At 42.5% G+C, this 20,307-nt stretch overlaps 1 protein-coding gene and 1 long non-coding RNA gene across 3 annotated transcripts in view; one reads left to right on the forward strand and one right to left on the reverse strand.

The window, feature by feature from the left end:
• The window catches only part of ZNF804B (zinc finger protein 804B), a 475,183-nt gene extending 454,978 nt beyond the window's left edge, over window positions 1–20,205 (forward strand). For both annotated transcript variants that reach the window (XM_068235488.1, XM_068235489.1), the window contains exons 3-4: window positions 3,656–3,786; window positions 16,655–20,205. In XM_068235488.1, coding sequence (XP_068091589.1) covers window positions 3,656–3,786; window positions 16,655–20,030 — 3,507 coding nt within the window. In that variant the 3' untranslated portion in view covers window positions 20,031–20,205. The remainder of the gene's footprint in view (window positions 1–3,655; window positions 3,787–16,654) is intronic.
• Window positions 1–20,307, reverse strand: part of LOC137518123 (uncharacterized) — a 123,259-nt gene that overhangs the window by 17,944 nt on the left and 85,008 nt on the right. The gene's annotated exons all lie outside the window — the stretch shown is intronic.

The raw sequence follows: 20,307 nt of genomic DNA on the forward strand, positions 1-20,307 counted from the left end.
AGGAAAAATAAAATGATTAAAATACTTTGTGTAAAACATTTTCAATATCTGACATTTCACCTGCCAACGGAGCTCCTGAAGTGGACCCCCCTCTTCACTTGTAGTGTTGATTGTAATCTGCTTATGATTATGCAAAATTTGCATACATTTTCGCAATTATGGCCATACGTAATTACGATTTTGGCATTTGATTGAATTTGTGCAATCCATTCGTATTTTTGCGTAATTTGTGCATAATTTTGTGCTGACTTTAGCAGTTAAAGCGGACCCAAACCAAACATTTTTTTTAATTCAAAAATATTTAGTTGCACCACTCTGACACATACAAAGATAAATAAACACTCCTTCAGGGCCCTTTTCCATTAGCAATTGCTAGCGTTCCCGCTGAACGCTAGCGATTGCTGAATCGCAAAAGGTAAAAAATTCCCGGCGATTTCCCGATGTTTGCGATCGCGATTTTGCTTTGCTATGCGCTGCATAGCAAAATCGCGGCAAAAGGTAAAAAACGAATCGCGGTAGTGGAAATGACCTACCGCGATTCCTATGTTAAAAGCAAACTGTAGCGGTTTGCGGTTTTGCGATTCAGCCATCGCAAATGCCTTAGTGGAAAAGGGCCCTCAAGCCTATGAGCATTTCAGTGCATGCTTTTCACCCACCTCTTTGCATAACTAGGGTTATACAGGTGGCAGCCATTAGCAATTCCTCCTTTGCCGGACACCTCCTACTCCACCAGTTTGCCGGATTCTGACCCGGCAATATGAAAGGAAGGGAGGGGTTCCTCCAATAAATGTAAAATATTTTATATTTGTCATCATGCAGCTGAAAAAATGCTGCTATTTATTATTATAATTTAGAAAATAGATTTTATTCCTGAAATCTTGTATTTTTAATTTGGGTCCACTTTAATAGCAAAGCCCTTATACATGCTAGTGTCGCCCAAAAGAGAATAGTGGGAATAAGTTAAAAAAAAAAATTGTCAAAAAGACCATGTCATTTTTGAGAAAATCGATAAAAAAAATTCAAAGAATTTAATTAGACTTCTGTCTACATCTCTCAGCAGTAAGTGTGTTACAAGAAAGGAGATGACTCCTGATGTTTGTCCCTCCAACCGTCAAGGTTCTGAAATGAGAGGAACCAGGAGCCCGATGGTGCAGTATCGTTAGGGGAATGGATAGGCGTAGAGTAGTACAATATACTCACAAGCGTGGGCGGCACTCCTGCAACCACCGACATAAGCCTACGGGAAATTAACCGTTCCCGTTCGGAATTCCAGATCCACTGGGCAGGTGCTGGCTGGTCGCTCTCCTTGGATGATTGGACATGTAGTGTACAATGCACTACCCCGAAGGGTTAACTATGAACTAGGAGGCAGCCAAAGAGTATATTAACTTTAAATCATAAGGTATAGTAATAATTCTTACCTCTATCAATGAACAAACCATATAGGTAGCGATGCACAAAAAGACAACGCGTTTCACGGGTACTGGCCCGCTTCCTCAGGTCAATAATAAAGTGCCTAAGTCAGAAGCAGTAGTAGAGGTAAGAATTATATCTATACCTTATGATTTAAAGTTAAGATACTCTTTGGGTGCTTCCCAAAAGTTTCTCCCAGTTCAATTGTGTTACAAAGTACTCAGGTTGCTCACAGAGGATCAGAAGAATTAGGATTTCTATACAGGGCCAAAATGATCCAAAAATACCACCACCCCCATCCAATGTAAAAAAAAACAATGCTAAGTACAGTTTTTGTTTCCTAAGAGCTAATTCACATGGACAGCTGAACAGCACACTTGGCGCATGGTTCAGCTGCTGATTGGCTGGAGTACAGGTGCCATCTGGTTGCTACATTATGCAGATGAATTTGTAACCGCACGTGTGTCAATGGTTGACACATGGTCCAATTACTGCACAGTGGGAAAGTGCCAATTGTAATGTCTCCTGGGCTGCTACCACCCACTGCTGAATGAAAAAAGGTTTAATGTCACCTCTGAGCACAGCAACCGCCATTCTCAGATGCAACTACATGGGGGAGCTGCATACCTCCTAACTTTTTGAGATGAGAAGAAGGGACATTTTAAGACACGCCCCTGCCACATCACTAATCACACCCCTGCCACCCTCTAACCACACATACTACTACAAATTCATAAGCAAAAGTTGTCATTTTTTTTATAATTTTAATTTATATTTTTTTTATATATTAAAGGACCACTGTCGCAAAAATCATAACATTTAAAATATACATAAACATACATACAGTATATAAGAAGTGATTTTCTTCCAGAGTAAAATGAGCCATAAATTGCTTTTCTCCCATGTTGCTGTCACTTACAGTAAGTAGTAGAAATCTGACAGAACCAACAGGTTTTGGACTAGCCCATCTCCTCATGGGGGATTCATGGGGGATTTTCAGGATTTTCTTTATTTTCAAAAGCACTTAGTGAATGGCAGTTGCTCTGTCCAACTGCCAAAAAACTGCCAAAACTGCCAAAAAAGTTTGCAGTGAGCAGGGAGGCTGGCCACCATCTTTGTATTAATATTTTTCAGGGAGTGTCTTTATAAAGAATAAAGGCCTTGCTGAGAATCACCTATGAATAGATGGACTAGTCCAAAACCTGTCAGTTCTGTCAGATTTCTACTACCTACTGTAAGTGACAGCAACTTAGGAGAAAAGTAATCTATGGCTCATTTTACTCAGGAAGAAACATACTTCTTATTTGTATATGTTTACATGTATGTTAAATTGTAAGATTTTCACATAGTGGTCCTTTAACATTTGGCATTAAGAATTATATCAGTTTAAAGGATGGGACTAAAGTTTAAAGTCAATTATACACATTTTGAGGGAGAAAGAGGGACAGAGGGACTGGGTTCCCAAAGAGGGACTGTTCCTATGAAAAAAGGGACAGTTGGAAACTATGTACACGTCCACCACCTGGGCAGAGCCCTAGCCTTAAAGGGACATTGTAGGGGGGTCGGGAGAAAATGAGTTGAACTTACCCGGGGCTTCTAATGGTCCCCCGCAGACATCCTGTGCCCGCACAGCCACTCACCGATGCTCCGGCCCGCCTCTGATTCACTTCTGGAATTTCAGACTTTAAAGTCTGAGAACCACTGCGCCTGCATTGCCGTGTCCTCGATCCCGCTGATGTCACCAGGAGCGTACTGCACAGGCCCAGTATGGTCTTGTGTCTGCGCAGTATGCTCTGGGTGACATCAGTGGGATTGAGGACATGGCAAAGCAGGTGCAGTGGTTTTCAGACTTAAAAGTCTGAAATTCCAGAACTGAACCGGAGGCGGGGCCAGAGCATCAGTGAGTGGCTGCGTGGGCACAGGACGTCTGCGGGGGACAATTAGAAGCCCCGGGTAACTTCAACTCATTTTCCCCGACCCCCCTACAGTATCCCCTTTAAGCTGTTCGTTGGAAAGAGGCCTAGGGGTTTGATTTGCTGCTTCTGCATTCTGCTTTATGCCACAGAGGAAACATTAGTGACCCATGATCATGAGCAGTGAATCAGAATCTTGCAAATCCTTCACCTGTCATCATGTGATCACATGGCGTTATCACATGATGCTCCATGAGTTCTGATACACACAAGCAACTCTAGATACAACAGTAATAACCATGCTGTATGCATTTTCTTTCTCTCCTCAGAGATTAAAGGAGTTAAAGCAAAGAGAATACGCTCGGAATGTAGCTTCGAAGTCCTGGAAAGATGAAAAAAAGCAGGAGAAGGCACTTAAACGTCTCCACCAACTCGCGGAGCTACGCAAGCAAACCGACGGGCAAGTATCTCGCATTAAGGGCTTTTCAGCGCGAAGCCGCTTAGACTTCATCAAACAATGCCGCCTGATTGCAGTGTTTTTCCTATTTCACTTCTGGAATAATTAAGTTATGTCAAAAGTATTTTTCACACTGCGTGACATAACTTGGATTAGCTCGGTATATCCTCTGCAATTAAAACCGCATTCACTGAGCCTGGAGATTTGTTTAAAAAAAGTGTATATGTAATATACCGGGGGGGGGGGGGGGGCAGGAATGTCACACGGGATTTTTAAACATCAGAGTTAACTTCAGCTGGATTTACTAATAGTGCAGCAATATTTTTTTTAAAGGAGAACTTTATGGTAATAATCAGTGTTGCCGGCAAATTTTCGCTGAAGTCAAAGTCAGAGATTTTGTTGCGATAATACAATGTATTTTCGCAATATGGTGATAATTTGCAAAAACACTTAAAAAAATTATTTTTACCGCTAAAAATCATTTAATTTAGCACAAAAATTCGCGAAAAATGCAAAAAAACCCCACAAACTTATTACAAAAGGATTTTCGATAGCATTTTGTAACAACATTATTTTCACAAAAATGTATGCAAAAAGAATATATTTTTCGCGTATCACTTTTTTAGAAAAGAAAATATGCATTAAAAACTATTAGTTACAAAAGTTTGCTGTGAAGTTCTGTTGATGCGCTTACTTACCTTCTTGCATTTTTTTTATTGTTAGTGGAGGTGAAAAGTGGACTGACTATACCATTACTAACATCATTTACATACCTGGTGCAGCTTTCTAGAGAAATCCCCCTTTGGAAATGTAAGTCGTGACCAGATAGCACCTTGGCAACCCTGGAGCTAGCAGCAAAAGAGGTGTGCCCCAGTTACAGGGATATCCAGAGCAGTTCTTACCACGCCCGGATTTACATCACAGGAGCCTATAGGCACAGATGTCCTGGCACCCTAGACTCCACCCTCCATGCATGCAGGCCCAGATTTACATCACAGGAGCCTATAGGCACAGATGTCCTGGCACCCTAGACTTTGACCTCCATGAACCTACAAACCCCCGCCGAACCGCACCATAGTGTGCTGGCTGGCCCAGCTGTCAACCCCTCCCTTATTCCCTTGCCCGTCATAGGTAGCTATAGGTGCCACTTAGCACTATCAAAGAAACAGTTTTTCTATAAACCCCACATACCTATAGAGCTTTTAGCCAGCAGTGATGAGCGAAAGTGCCAATATTCTTTTCGCATTCATTTCCGCAAAAATAATGTCAAATTCGAAGTTTGAGCAAAAATTCCATCAAAAATTAGTTTTATTTTTTGCGTTTTTCATGGTAAAATATCGTTTTTGCAGGAAAATAGTCGCGGTAAAGATATCATCTTTTCTCGGTAAAAAATATTGTTTTTTCGCTGTAAAAATATAGATTTTCCGTGATTTTGCAGTAAAAATATTGTTTTCAAGCACTTTATTGGAAAAAATTTTCACTAATCAAAAATAAGATTTTCCATGTGAAGATTTGCAAGCAACACTACTAGCCAGCAACACTAAAATGCTTTTCAGAGGTCTCTCAGCACAGACTGTGTGAAAAAAAATCCATGTTTACCAACTGTTTGTAACGATTTTGTGTCGTCATTGGGAGGGGGGGGGGGGGGAGGAAAGGCAGAGCTGAACTGTAACCTGGCTGTAACTGTTTATTTTACACTTCGAGGCAGAGAGAGAGAGAGAGAGAGAGAGGAACACACAGACAGAGCTGCAGCTAATGATTATTTACACACATTTGAAACTAAATTTCTGCTTTCTATCATTCTGAACAGATTCCAGTCACAGTATTAGAGCCAGTGAAGATTGTTTCTGTATGCTGGATGTGCTGGGCACAGTCCTCCATAGTAATGCCCACATTGAGAATTGTTCTCTTTAGATGTCATTTTCTTTATATAAAACATGAAAAGATGAAAAAAAAAGGGGCTTTGTATTGCTATTTGCTAGCAATGACTAGAAATATATTTGGCATTTACAATTTTAGTTAACTTTGAGAGCTGTCCAGCAATCCATAACCATAAAATCAATTAAAACACAGAGTCCCTGGGGCTCCCCAGTCATCCACACAGCTCACTTCCCAATCACACAGACCACACACTGACCAATCTTCACTGCACTTCTGCGGCAATCCTCTAATAAAAGGTTAGATCTAGATGGCAATGCATGAATACATCACTTCTCTATGTAGGTTGCTCCACTGCAATAATCTCAGCTTTATCGATAACTGGACAGTTAAGAATGCATTTAATTCCAAGGCTGAAGGAGCTGAACTACATAACACTTTCCTAACAGAAAATGGCTTCTGAGAGCAGGAAAGAGATAAAACGAGTCAATAGTTCATAGATTTTAGCTCTGGCGTACTTCAATGAATGTGTCATTGAGCAAAATCAATAAAGCAGTAAAAACTTGAAAAGTAGATTTAAATATAAAATAAAACTGTGTAATATCTTAAAAATTCATTTTTAGGAGAAGAAAGATAGATACAATAGTTTATTTTAGTCATTTATTTTCACCTTAGGTGTCCTTTAAAAGTTGAAAGGGGAAGGCTTTCCTCTTAACACTGGGAGTCTTCCTCTTGACACTCAACAACAACACTAAGGCCTTGATTCACTAACCGGCACTAAGCCGGTTAGTGTGCCTTATCACTTAGTGGGCACAAACTACAGCGCTAACCTTATCTGAGGCTAGTGTGCCTTATCTGAGGCTAGTGTGCCTTATCTGAGGCTAGTGTGCCTTATCTGAGGTTAGTGTGCCTTATCTGAGGTTAGTGTGCCTTATTTGAGGTTAGTGTGCCTTATCTGAGGTTAGTGTGCCTTATCTGAGGCTAGTGTGCCTTATCTGAGGTTAGTGTGCCTTATCTGAGGTTAGTGTGCCTTATTTGAGGTTAGTGTGCCTTATCTGAACTTAGTGACCCTTAAGTAGCTTTGTGCACAGTAAAAGATGCACAAAGCTACATCACGCACTGCACTGCGCACAGCGTAATGCGTTGATCTTTGCGTGCGGTGCGACAATAACGTCGCACCCACTATTCTGTATATGATGGGACCATAAGGTCGCATAGGATGTGACGATAACGGTGCACTGATGCGCCGTTTAGGTTGCATTTTATGCGACCTTAAGGTCGCATCATGAACAGTATAGCGGGTGCGATGTTATTGTGCAGTGCGCAATGTAGCTTTGTGCATCTTTTAGTGTGCACAAAGCTACTTAAGGGTCACTAAGTTCAAATAAGGCACACTAACCTCAGATAAGGCACACTAACTCAGATAGGGCACACTAACCTCAGATAAGGCACACTGGGCTTGATTCACTAACAGGTACTAAGTCGGTTAGTGTGCCTTATCACTTAGTGGGCACAAACTACAGTGCTAACCTTATCTGAGTTAGTGTGCCTTATCTGAGGTTAGTGTGCCTTATCTGCAGTGTGCGATGTAGCTTTGTGCATCTTTTAGTGTGTACAAAGCTATTTAGTGTGCACAAAGCTACTTAAGGGGCACTAAGCTCAGATAAGGCACACTAACTCAGATAAGGCACACTAACCTCAGATAAGGCACACTAACCGGCTTAGCGTCTGAAAACTCTTTTTTACTCCAGCGCTATCACCTAGTGAATCAAGCCCACTGACTCAGAAAAGGCACACTAACTCAGATAAGGCACACGAACCTCAGATAAGGCACACTAACTCAGATAAGTAGAAGCAGTAAAGTGTTGTACCGTGTTAGCCATGAGTAAAAGCAAGAAGTTTTGAATCAGGATGATACCATTTATTGGCTAACTTAGAGATGGATAAACAGTGAGCTTTCGACTTATAACTCAGATAAGGCACACTAACCTCAGATAAGGCACACTAACCTCAGATAAGGCACACTAACTCAGATAAGGCACACTAACCTCAGATAAGGCACACTAACTCAGATAAGGCACACTAACTCAGATAAGGCACACTAACTCAGATAAGGCACACTAACTCAGATAAGGCACACTAACCTCAGATAAGGCACACTAACCTCAGATAAGGCACACTAACTCAGATAAGGCACACTAACTCAGATAAGGCACACTAACCTCAGATAAGGCACAGCGCCGGTTAGTGAATCAAGCCCTAACTTGCTAAAATCTTTGTTAAACTATTTTTACTGTAGCATTTGATTGAGAGCTTTATTATCATGTGATTTGCTTATTTTGCCCAATTTTACCCTGGTGTCATTTTTTTCTGATCAGTCTCATTTTGGGCATTAGAAGAAAAAAAAAAGTTAAAAAGGACAAAAAAAAAAATCTTTAAGAAGAGGATATTTTACTTACGCCCAGGTAAATAGACAAGTGGGATTAACATAAGTACAGTACTTCTAATTCAAATTCCCCTTTGAAAATGATAAAATTCCCTCCTTGAAATGAAGTGCGATTGTCTGCATTAAACAAACACTTCTTGACAGCCGTAATTAAGCAAGCCATCAGCTCTGAAGAGTTAATCTCTTTACCGGTAATGAGAATTACTCATAGAGCGAGTTACTAAGATGAGCCCCTCGGAACGGTGACCCCGGTAATCACACTAATTACCTGCTTGTAGTTGTTTCTGCTTTGCCAGATGTTCTCATAACACGACGCTTGTTTGTGCAGCCTTCTTACCTGTATTTATAATTACATGTCGATTCTGACAATGACCGACCCCTCCCTCCCACTCTCAGATAATTGCTTTATAATTATCTGGTTCTGTTACCCAGCGCAGATTGATGACCTCACGCATGCCTCTATTTAGATATGTATCTAAAACTTACAAACAAGTAGAAAGTTCTGTTTCTTGGTTTTTCCATTTTCCCTGTGGTGTGTATGAGGATTTACACCCCAGGAGCCTAAAAGCACCGCAATTGTGCTGTCTGGCCCAGCTGTCACTTCTCCCTTACTTCCCTTGCCCGTCATAGACAGCTACAGGTGCCTCTTAGTATTAGGCAGCCAGAGGTACCCTCAATATTAAGTAGCTAGAGGTGCCTCTGACTGAAGGGAGATCTGGTCAGTGGGATGCAGAGAGCCGGGTGAGTAACCTGTCATTTACGCCCTGCTCGGGACTCTGCATAGGGAAGGAGGGAGTGAGGCACTTGGAAAGGGAAGTGAGCCATCTTTCCATCATCAGGAGCCTGTAGGCACAAGCCTACAGTGCCTTATGGTAAATCCGACACTGATATGAGGACTGGAGAGAGCTGGCTGCAAACTCCATCAGCGTCTGCTCATGCAAAAATATGAATTCCGCTCCGTTTTGCGTACTTTGCAATTCACTATGAATTTAAAGAGAAACCGTGACCAAGAATTGAACTTCATCCCAATCAGTAGCTGATACCCCCTTTCCCATGAGAAATATATTCCTTTTCACAAACGGATCATCAGGGGAGTCTGTGTGGCTGATATTGTGGTGAAACCCCTCCCACAGTGTGATGTCAGGACCATGGTCCTGACAGTTTCCTGTCTGTGAACCTCATTGCATTGTGGGACATAACAGCTGTTTGCAGCTGGGTCCAACTGCCAAAAAAGCAAGCAGCAGCTACTTCTAGTGACATCATCTACCAGCAGTAAAAATGTCACTATGTGGTAAATGTCAGAATGTAAATCAGGGAGAGGAAAGTTTTTACAACACTGACTAAATCATTTATACATAACTATTGTAAAAATGAAGCATTTTTTTATTACATTATTTTCACTGGAGTTCCTCTTTAAGCAAACCTGATGTGAAAAAATAACCTTATGAGATAATGAATTATATGTGTATTACGGATAATAAATAGAACATTAGTAGCAAAGAAATAGAGATGCATAGTTATATAGCTTTTTTTATTTTTTATAATACTCATCATACTGTCACAGTTGCCGTTTTTAAAACTACACTCTGTCTTTTAAGAAAACTACACTCTGTCCCAGGTGGAGAGTCATCCCCCTCATGCAGTTGCATTTTATAGAAACATGACAGAAATAAGGATCCTTTCTGCAGTAAAACCTTACTTTATGCTTTTTTTTGTTTTGCCTATTTAAGTGCTTCAGAAAACAGGACTGTATTCCACCCAGTAGGTGAAAGTGTTCAGAGAAGCTCTTTTGCATAGATAACAGCTGAAGTTTTTTTTTTAACTCTTCCTGTGCTGGAAAACAATATGCGACTCTTTTCTTTGCTACCGATATTATATTTCTTAGCTAGTTAATACGCCTTATAAGAGTTAACATGTCTTATCATAGTTAACACGCCTTATCAGAGTTAACATGGCTTATCAGAGTAGCATAGCGAGCGCTACAAACTTATGCCTGCTATTTGGCAATGACGAGAGCTCCACTCGTCCTGCCCTGAGCCCCTGCGGGTCCAATCATTTTAATGCTTCTTGCACACTGCAAGCGATTCCGATTCCGCTTTTTAATCGTTTTTTACATCCGATCCCGATTCCGATTTTCAGTTTGCTCCCTGCACACTGCAAATCAGAATCTGAATCGGATGTAAAAACCGACTAAAAAGCAGAATCTGAATCGGAATCACTTGCAGTGTGCAAGAGGCCTAAAGGACATTATCCCCGCACTTTGATTGGCCCAATAGGCTGCCTGTCAAGTTTCCTGTCAAGTGACAGGCAGTCTATTGGGCCAATCAAAGTGCAGGGATAATGTCCTTTAAAGTGATTGGAACCGTAGGCGCTCACGGCAGGACGAGTAGAGCTCTCTTCACTGCCAATTAGCAGACATAAATTCATAGCGCTCCCTATGCTACCCTATGTTACAGCTTACAGAACTCCTGCAATAAATCTGCAGTGTGCCTACTCCCTGCTTTGATGGATGTAGAGAAAGGGTTAACACCCTGTGCTTGCATATTATCTGTGTCTGCTGAGGAATGTCGAATTCCTGTACTGACACAGCTGAAAGATCAGATTAAACTTGTGATTACTTGAAGAGGAGGGGAAATTAGACATGCTCTTCTCTCTAATAACACACATTTCTCTCTATGTTCCTTGTGTCCTGTGCAAGAGTTCAGGTCCACTTCAAGAGTTTAGATAGATCTTTAATTACAAAACGGCTTGTGTGACACTGAAATATGGAGCTGCAATCACTTCTTATTGCACTTGGGGTTTTCACTTGAAGCAGCAGCCGCCGTAGAATGCAGACCGGGGCACCCAGACCGCAGGAGGAAGGAATGGAAGCGCAATCTCATGCAAACCCTGAGAGATATCTTCACTTGGCAACATCTCAGCTAATAGCCCTTTTTCCAGGAGTGAATGAGAAAAAAAACAAAGCTTCTCCATTGAGAATTTCTGCTGCTTGGTTTTTAGAATCACATAGAAACACTGAATGAGAGATCCACAACCACAAATAAGGGGATTCAGGTGACCCTCCACCCTGACCGTCACTGGCTTCCAGTCCATAAACCTTCGCCCTATACTTTTCATTATAACCTAACAGGGCACCTGAGATCAGCATTTACGGAAAATCCCAATCCTACGCAGAGCTAGCCTGTGCTGTTTTTTATTTTTATTTTTCTCACTCAGAACACTAAATGACAAGAGGCCCATTGTGGGAAATAACTGCTTTTTCCAACTGCCAAGCAAGCACTATCTCCCTCTGTGCATAGAACTCTCAGATCACCTGGGAAGACTAAAAATGTCACTATCAGTGATAATAAGTGTCAGAATGTAAATCTGGGTGAGGAAAGATGCAAAAGTGGTTATGGATCCTCTTTAAATTTATGTAAACTAAAGATGCCTAATACATTTTTCCTGTTCAGTTCCCGCCAGAATCACTTTGATCAAATGTTCTGGAAATTCACTTCCGCACAATGCCCAATTGATCGACTTTAGATAGATTTTGACCAAAAACGTTGATCAGACAGGTAAGAATACCTAGTTCGACAACCGGGTGGGACAGGAGGGCAGTAGATTGATGATTCACAGTGTTGTACTGCATAAAGCATGGCCAGGGCTGGATTTCTGGGAAGGCCTCAGAGGCCATGGCCTAGGGCTATAAAAATCAGCAGGGCGCAGGACTTGGAGAGATAAGAGGTCACATGTCAAAGTAAATCACCTCTCCTGCTTTGCTCTGGTCTTCCTGAATTCCAGAGATCCCTGCATCTCTCTCACTTGTGCAAAGTGCGTCTTATGGCAGTTAGCATCTGCTGTCACCTGTATGATGAGAGGGGACAAACAATCTGCTGTGAGAAGAAAAATATATGGGCTCAAGTAGCAGATCTCTTGAGTTCCGATTAGTATTTTTCATGCAGCACGCATTCATGGGCAGAAATTAGAAGCTCTCCCCCTCCCTGACTGATGTTAGTTTATTACTAGTAGGTCAGTGCTGTTAAAGACCTCAGATCTGTTAAATTTATGTCTTGTTTTTTTTTCTCCTAGAGAATGACAGCAACACTCTTTGTGCTACAGTTTAACTCTTTCTTGGCTTTTTTTTTGCCAGCAAAGTACTGTGTTAACTATTAGTGAAAGCAGGATGTTTTGAAACAGAATGACAACTGTGTTACATTTATTTATATTTACAAAACAATCAATGCATCTCCTGCTGACTGTATATATAGCTGTGTGCCCTAACATCTTGTATACAGGAACAAAGTCTGAAGATGGCTCATTAGCCAAAGGCTCAATGTTTTTCTTTTGGTTAGCCAATAAAAAGTGTTATTCTGTTACAAAACTTCCTGCTGGCTGATTTTAAGATCTGTCTTGAGTGCTAAATTGCCACTGTGTAAAGTTCACCTGAGCTTATGCTGGGTACACACGATGCAATTTTCTGACAGATTTAGTATCAGATCGACTATTTCCAACACCTCCTATCTGCTTTCCAATCAAATTTCTGAATGATTTTTCATAGATGTGAACAGCAAATTGATCAAAAAATTGATCGGAAATCAGATCAGACGTGATGGAAATAATCGACCTGACAGTAAAGAAAATTGCATCATGTGTACCTAGCATTACACTACATCTAAGCTGGTGTGTGTAGTGTCAGATCCTACTACTTACCTGTTCTCTGTTTTGGATGGACTTCTCTGCATTGAGCTGCCGTCACATGTTTGTGGCTCTGACTGCAGCAAGTTGCACAGAGGACAAAGAAGCAGCGTTGTCCACTGGGGCTCCCTGTAATTTTGCACTCCCGTACAGATGTGCACAGGAGTCGAGGGAGTGTTATGGGTATGTGTACTTGACAAGTGCTGCTCATACATGAGCATCATTTTTGAAGTAGGCAAGCCCAGAACACTATTGCCGGCCTGCTGTGCATGCAGACAGGAGCACAAAATTACATGGAGTGGACAGAGCATGCGCTGCTTCTTTGGGGCAGAGGGCAAAGCAGCAAAACAGAGGGGAGCCCATTCAAACTAGTCAGAGTTGGACAGAATGGGGGGAGGTTGGTGACAGCTGGCCTAGGGTGCTGGAAGGTACAAAGGGCAATATTGTAGTTTGATCGATTTTTGATAGAGTTACTGCAGGAATCTATCCATAGCTATATGGCGTATAGTGGACATATTGTGGACCTGAACTCTTGAACGGGACAGATGGAAAACATATAAAAATGCACCCTGTATGTCAGTGTCGGACTGGGAGCTGGAAAAACTAAGGAAATCCACCTGCTGGCCAAGCAGCGGTAACCCTGTGTTATTACTCCCAATGGAAACCTGCAGCAAGTCTTCACTGTGAGCAGCAACACCTGATGACTGCTGCTTGGCCAGCAAGGGGATTTCCTCAGCTTCTCCAGCTCCTAGTCCAACACTGCTGTATGCATTTAGAGAGTTTAGCCTGTCTAATTTCCCATCATCTGTGACTAATTACAAGTGTAATTTTATCTCTCAGCGTTGTCAGTTGCCTACCTTGGCAGAGCAGCTAATTGGTAAACACAGGATGTTAACCCTATGTCTGCTTCCATGAAAGCAGGAAGTGGACACACTGCGGTTTTATTGCAGAATTTGTAGCAGCAGCTGTAACAAAGAAATGTTTTTTCTTTAAAAGTTATTATGCTGTTGCTTATCTTTTAGAGCAGAGAGGAAGTTCTGAGTTTAGGTTCGCTTTACCACTACAGGCCTGAATGCCACTTAATACACCAACAGAAATACATGTAAATACAAATGGAATAAATGAAAATAAATTGGTAACTAAAAATAACCCTCCTTTACAAAGGCTACTCCACCAGCAGCAGGGATTGATCACAAAGCTCCACGTTATAACAGGTGTGATTCTTGGCAAGCAGTGGGAATATATTCAGGGATATGTTTTAGGTGGTGGGCGCACTTCATTATTTTTGCGCACACAAGTAGTGTAACTCTGGCCAAACCTCTAATGGAGCCAGTTTTATTTTTAAACTATGCAATTAACACAACATTAACCACTTCCTACCAGAAGACGTGAAAATAAAGTTGGCCATAAAGTCATCAATTTTCTCATTCGATTTCTTACAGGTTGAATTCATCTGCTGGGAACTGATTCCCCAAAATGTCAGATTGATCGATTTTTTTTTATTGATTTTGTCTAAAAATTGATCAAAAGTATCGATTGGACAGGATGGAAAATGTAAAACAATCGGGCACTGGCAAGAGCATTAGCAAATCGATGGCCTATAGTCTGCACTACATCGAACAGTGCGACTCTGCAGTTCGATCGGTTTTCAAAAGATGCCCTGCTAGAATCTATTGGAAATTGATGTGCAGTGTATGGTAGGACTGGATTCCTTCTCAATTGATTATTTTCAGAAAGGAACCAATTGTTTTGGAACATTGGGTGGAAATCTATATGTGTATGGCCCTCTACAAAATCCTAGATAACACTGTGCATTCATGTTTGAGCTTATAAAAAGGCTACAAAAAGTAAAAATAAAAAACTACTGCACCAATTCCTAAAACCATCTCTTCCTTCTGCCCACTCGTAGTCTGTCTGATCCACTCCATTTTAGGTCACCTGGACATGTAGTGCTGTCCACAAAGAGTTAATTCTTTAGCAGCAGTAAGAGGAAGTTGGCCAGCACTGGGTGGTCTCTCTTCCCAATAGAGTAATGGCCCATACTCACGGGGCAGCAAATGTTGCCTGTCGCATGTGGGCGACAGGCCGGCGACAGCTCCGCGCCAGGTCCCCCGCGTACACACGCGGAAGAGGGACCAGCGGCATGACGGAAGCTGTCGCCGACGTTCCTCCTCCCCCCGCCGGAAGCTCGCCGGAAGCTCTGTGTACCTCAATGGAGGTTGCTGTCGCTAGTCCGCGTACTCACGCGGACTAGCGACAGCTGCGGCGGAGTTGCGGCGGCGACTGTCGCCAGGCGATTGAACTTTTCAATCGCCTGGCGACATCAGCGACGGGCGACAGTTCGGGGTGCGCGCCCCCGTTGCGGGCGACAGCGCCGCGTGTTGAGGCGACAAAAGTACCTCGTGAGTATGGGCCATAACATTTCCATTATCCGGCTCAGACAGGAACTCTACTTTCCAGTTGCAAGTCTCTTCCACAGCTATGCAGAGCGGCTGCCAGCCAACAGCAGAGTGTGTTAAGTCACAGCAGGGTGACAGCGCAGGGCTCTGTCCTCCTTTCCTTTGCTGCTGCATCCTCTACATGCATAGGGTCACATGACACGCACCTACAGTGGATTCAGCAGAGCAGCCAGCAGCTGTAAGGAGCAAGGAGGACGACGTTGCCTGGGTTCCCTGGTAAGTCACTGCTCTGCATAGCTGGGGAAGAGACAGAGAGGTCCACACCCCCTGTGGCATCCAGGGAATCCAGTTGCTTGAGGGAGTGCCAGTTTCTCGGGTTTCGGATAGCAGTGGTTATACTGTACCTCCTTGACTACTTCCTGTGGGAAATAATGGGAGAGGGGGTATTAGTACAGACAGCTCAAACTGCTGTCTGAGAGACTTTGAGACTAAGGCGTTGATTCACTATAACAAATAGTGCCTTATCAGAGTTAACACACCTTATCAGAGTTAACACGCCTTATCAGAATTAACACACATTAGTTAACACGCCTTATCAGAGTTAACATGCCTTATCAGAGTAGCATAACACATGCTACGAACTTATGCCTGCTAATTGGCAATGACGAGAGCACCACTCATCCTTCCCTGAGCCCCTGCGGGTCCAATCACTTTAAAGGACATTATCCACGCACTTTGATTGGCTCAATATTGGGCTATGCTACTCGGATAAGACATGTTAGCTCTGATAAGGCACGCTATTTGTTATAGTAAATCAACCCCTAATTGCGGTCATTTGATCACTGGTACCGACGGTAACCAAGGGCAACCACACAAAAAATTACACTGTTTATTCTGAACAACCTGCATGTGGCATTCACTCAGGAAGGCCCAGTGCACACCGAGCAGTTTTAGGAGCGATCCGCCAACCGCATCTGCCAGTGAAAACGCCTGAGTAATGTATTTCAATGGGATGGTGCACACCAGTGGTTAGCAAACCGCAAACGTGCCTCCTGCTGCATGTTTGCAGTTTGCAGAAGCGTTTCTGCCTCAATGTAAAGTATAGGAAAAATGCAAACCGCTGTGGAAAACGCTAGATCAGAGTTGTTTTCCAGGTGTTTTTGTTACAGAAGCTGTTCAGTAACAGCTTTTACTGTAACAGTATTTGTAATCTGCTACACAAAAACGCTCCCAAAAACGCTAGGCATGTTTAGAAAACGTCTATAAACATGCCTAGAATCGCTCTGAAATCAGCTCCAAAAACCGCTAGCGTTTTGACGATCTGCTAGCAGTTTTGGTGTGCACTGGACTGAAGTCAGCTTTGAAAATCCACCCAACCATAGAATAAAAAACGAATAATGCCAAAAAAACAAACCTAAACCTGAAGCAGGGCTTTAAAATGTGTTAATTTATGTTATGTTTTCCTTTGCAGATCTGCTGATGATGGGCCACTCTTTAAAGCCCCCAGACTGAAAGGCCCACAAGAAGATACAACGACAAATAAAGACGAGAGAACAGCCAGCGTGAGATGTGCTATCGTGTGCAGCAGAGATGCCTTCACCAGCCTCGCGGAAGAGTCTAAACAAGACGTTCCCAATGAGCAAGATATGCAGAAGAGCAGCGGTTGCTGCTTTCCGGGAAATCAAACCCAACCACCTCCCTCCAACGGCAGCAGTGTCAACAGCAGAGCAGGAGTCTCCTTCTGCTTCTCAAAGAAAGCGTTGCTTAAGCTGGATTCCTCAGCCTCCGTTTTCAATGAGAGCATCGAAGAGGCAAACGAAAGCAGCCAATTCCTCCACCACAAAGAGAAGCAAATGCCTGTAAGTTTTAGACACCACGTACACGTCAGCGAAACAGCGGCGGAAAGCAATGCCTGCTCTCAGCCAGATGAAACAGACGCAGCCCCGCCAGACGGCACGGCTGAAAACATTGAGAAGTTTAAAGATGACAAAGGCAGCCTGGAAAACACAAAGGAACTGAGCAAGATTGCCCAATCAAACGCAACACTTGAAATGCAATCTCTAGATTCCACTTGCACAGATCAACAGAGTCCAAAAGAAGTTAATGTGACTTCAGAGACTGAGCTTCCTTGCAAAGCTCCAACCGAGGTCCACAGCCAAGCTGAGAGCTCGGTACAAGAGACTTGTTCCAACAAGCACACCGTAGCGGATGCAATACTAATCGAGCATTTGTCCAATTTACTGTCTCAAAAAAGTGTCGCGGCACAGCAAATCGGGAACTCAAATGAAGGAAACTCAACAGCGTCTAATGATGCTCTTCAAAATGCCACTGAATCCATAGAGCACTCATCAAGCGAATCTTTAAATACCAATAATCAAGCCAAACCACTATCTTTTCTTAGTGTTTTGAGCAAAGATGGCAATACGATCCTCCAGTGGCCCACAGAACTTGTTTCATATACGAAAACCCAGCCTTCGATCTCGTATGCTTGCAACCCCCTCTACTTCGATTTCAAATGTTCTCAAAAAAATAAATCAAGGACATCAAAAGAAAAAGATGCAAACAATGTTGGGTGTAAGAATGATTCTATTAACAGAACCTCAGGTACCAATGCAGAGAAGGGCACGGGGAGTGAAACAGATGACCAGTTGCCAAAGAGGGAAAGACTTAACTTGGAAGGTTTGGCAAAAAAAGAGCCTGAACCTTCTAAAAATTATGGAGCCACCACAGAGACTGAGCACAAAGCCCAGTACAGTCATCTGCAAGAACACAGACCTCAGAGTTCCTCCTATTTTAATAGTCTACACAGTTGTGTTGTTAGGGAAAGCCGTTTTTTGAGAAAGCAGAAGATCCTGTCTCATGGACTGCATGATAATACAAAAATAATTCCAAACTACAGCAGCACGGCCAAAAGTTCTGAAGGGGATCTGAAAAGAAAGAGGTTTGTTCATGAAGAACCACAGGACTTCAAGGACAAGTGGTACAATAAATCCAAGACGAGAAAACGAAAGCGTCACCATGAAAAGTTATTTTCTCCAGATAACAGTGATAGTAGTAGAGATTCTGAAAGCGATTCAAGTTCAAGCATGTCTACAAAATCATCTTTTTCGCAGCAGTCCTCTTCTAGTTCTTCCATGAGCAGCAGTTCAACCTGTAGGCATGAAGATACGGCCAGCACACGATCAACTTGTGAAGCTTCTTCAGAAAACAGATGCTATACAGACAGAGAGCACAAGAGTGATGCCTCTTTGGAAAGTGACTGTCCTTCCGAAGCAGCAACAAAACCGATATGTAGATGCAGAAATGACAAGCACAAAACATCGGACATATCAAGAAGTGGAGCTTTGGAACATTATGTCTGTTCTAGGTGCCATGGCTTGAAGACACAGAGGGACGTAGAGACAGATCAGACTGTAGATAGATCACATTCAGTACAAATTAACAGCAGTGAGAACTTTCCTAGCAAAACATCTTCCTCAGACAAATCCATTGCTTCATCACCCCTCCTCAAAAGTCCACAAAGTACAGAAGATGTTAAAGATTATACTGAAAAAGAGTGCTTATATAAAGATCATTTCCAAAATATACCTCTTGCTATGAACTGTAAAAGCAGTCCTTCAGAGAATGATGTACAACATGAATTGCTGAAACAGACATTGGTTTCACATTTGCCAGAGAATGGACTTTCTACAAAACAATCAAAAGACAATAACACAGAGCATGGTGTACAATTAAGTAATAACCCTCAGAATTATTTTGATATAAGCCTCCCTTTAGCAGATCCCATAGAGATAACCCTACCTTTGCATGATGCTACCAAACCTGTAACCGGTAATGGTGCAGAATCCCTAATTGCAAACTTGGTGAATAATATTGAATCCAAAGGCCTAGGACATAGACATTTAACCACACAGTATAAAGACTCTTTGGGTGACATACAACAAATAAATACAGAGTGCAGGACAGAGGTTCCTTTTGGGGAAGCACCAGGACAGTTTGTCAGCCAAGTACAAACATTTATGCAAAACCCTGACCCAGTTCACCTTAACTTTCCCTATGGGTGGCCCTCCCTCAGACACCCTGGTGAAATTGACTCACCTGACGCCAAAGAACACCAAAAGAGACCGGGCCATCCGGATATAAATATGAGGCCGGGTCCTGTTGATGGTAATTTTAAATGCTGTTACGAGAGTACTATGCAGGACTTAAGAAAAATGGACAACAACCGATGGTTGCATCATAAGCCGTCTCCTCCACTAGCACAACAACCCGTAACGTTTGCACCTGATGAGGTTGATAAGTATAAACTATTACAACTTCAGGCACAACAGCATATGCAGAAGCAGTTACTGACAAAGCATTTCAAAGCTTTGCCAACAAATGGATCCCCCGTCTTCTCCAGTGCTCCACCCGTCCAACCGGTAGCTGTCCAACACCAGCCGTCCATCACCACCATACACCATGCTTTCATGCAGCGGTATGCTGTCACATCTCCCGTGCATCCCCATGTTGGTCATTTCCCATTGCCACATTTGAACTCATTGCCTCCATCCCAGTTCCCATCCATCAGTCTTCCCTCTTTACCGCCAGCCTTGTTCACGGCACACCCTCAACTCATTGCCGCCGGTCATCCTTTGGCACACCCATTGCATCTAGTCTCAGCAGCTTCCATCCACCCAGCCCACTTGACTATCCAAGCCATTCCACATGGCACCCTCATCCCAACCCTCTTAGCACCCCACCCCAGCACAGGAATGCACCCTACGTTACAACTGCACCCTTTGATCCACCCGTTGTTCCAAGGACAAGACTTTCATCACCTCACCGGACCTAATCACCCTCATTAATATTTGCAAGGATTAAATATACTTGTCATTTAGAGTATGATATGTTCAGGATTAGATCCTTTTTTAGTTCTTTTCTTAGTTATATTTTTCCCCTCTCAATAAGTTTCTTTTTTTATAAACCTTTTTTTAATGTTTTTATCACTGACTGTTTTAAGTTAACCCCTTCCAATCTAGTTTCAGGCATTTAAAAGTTTATGTTTGTTGTACTGCTTGGTTGTTCATTTGATATGGTATATGATGTGAACATTTACTATGATGAAAATGCAATTATTTTTAA

Source organism: Hyperolius riggenbachi, chromosome 5 (assembly GCF_040937935.1).
Source record: "Hyperolius riggenbachi isolate aHypRig1 chromosome 5, aHypRig1.pri, whole genome shotgun sequence".
In the NCBI taxonomy this organism is placed as follows: domain Eukaryota; kingdom Metazoa; phylum Chordata; class Amphibia; order Anura; family Hyperoliidae; genus Hyperolius; species Hyperolius riggenbachi.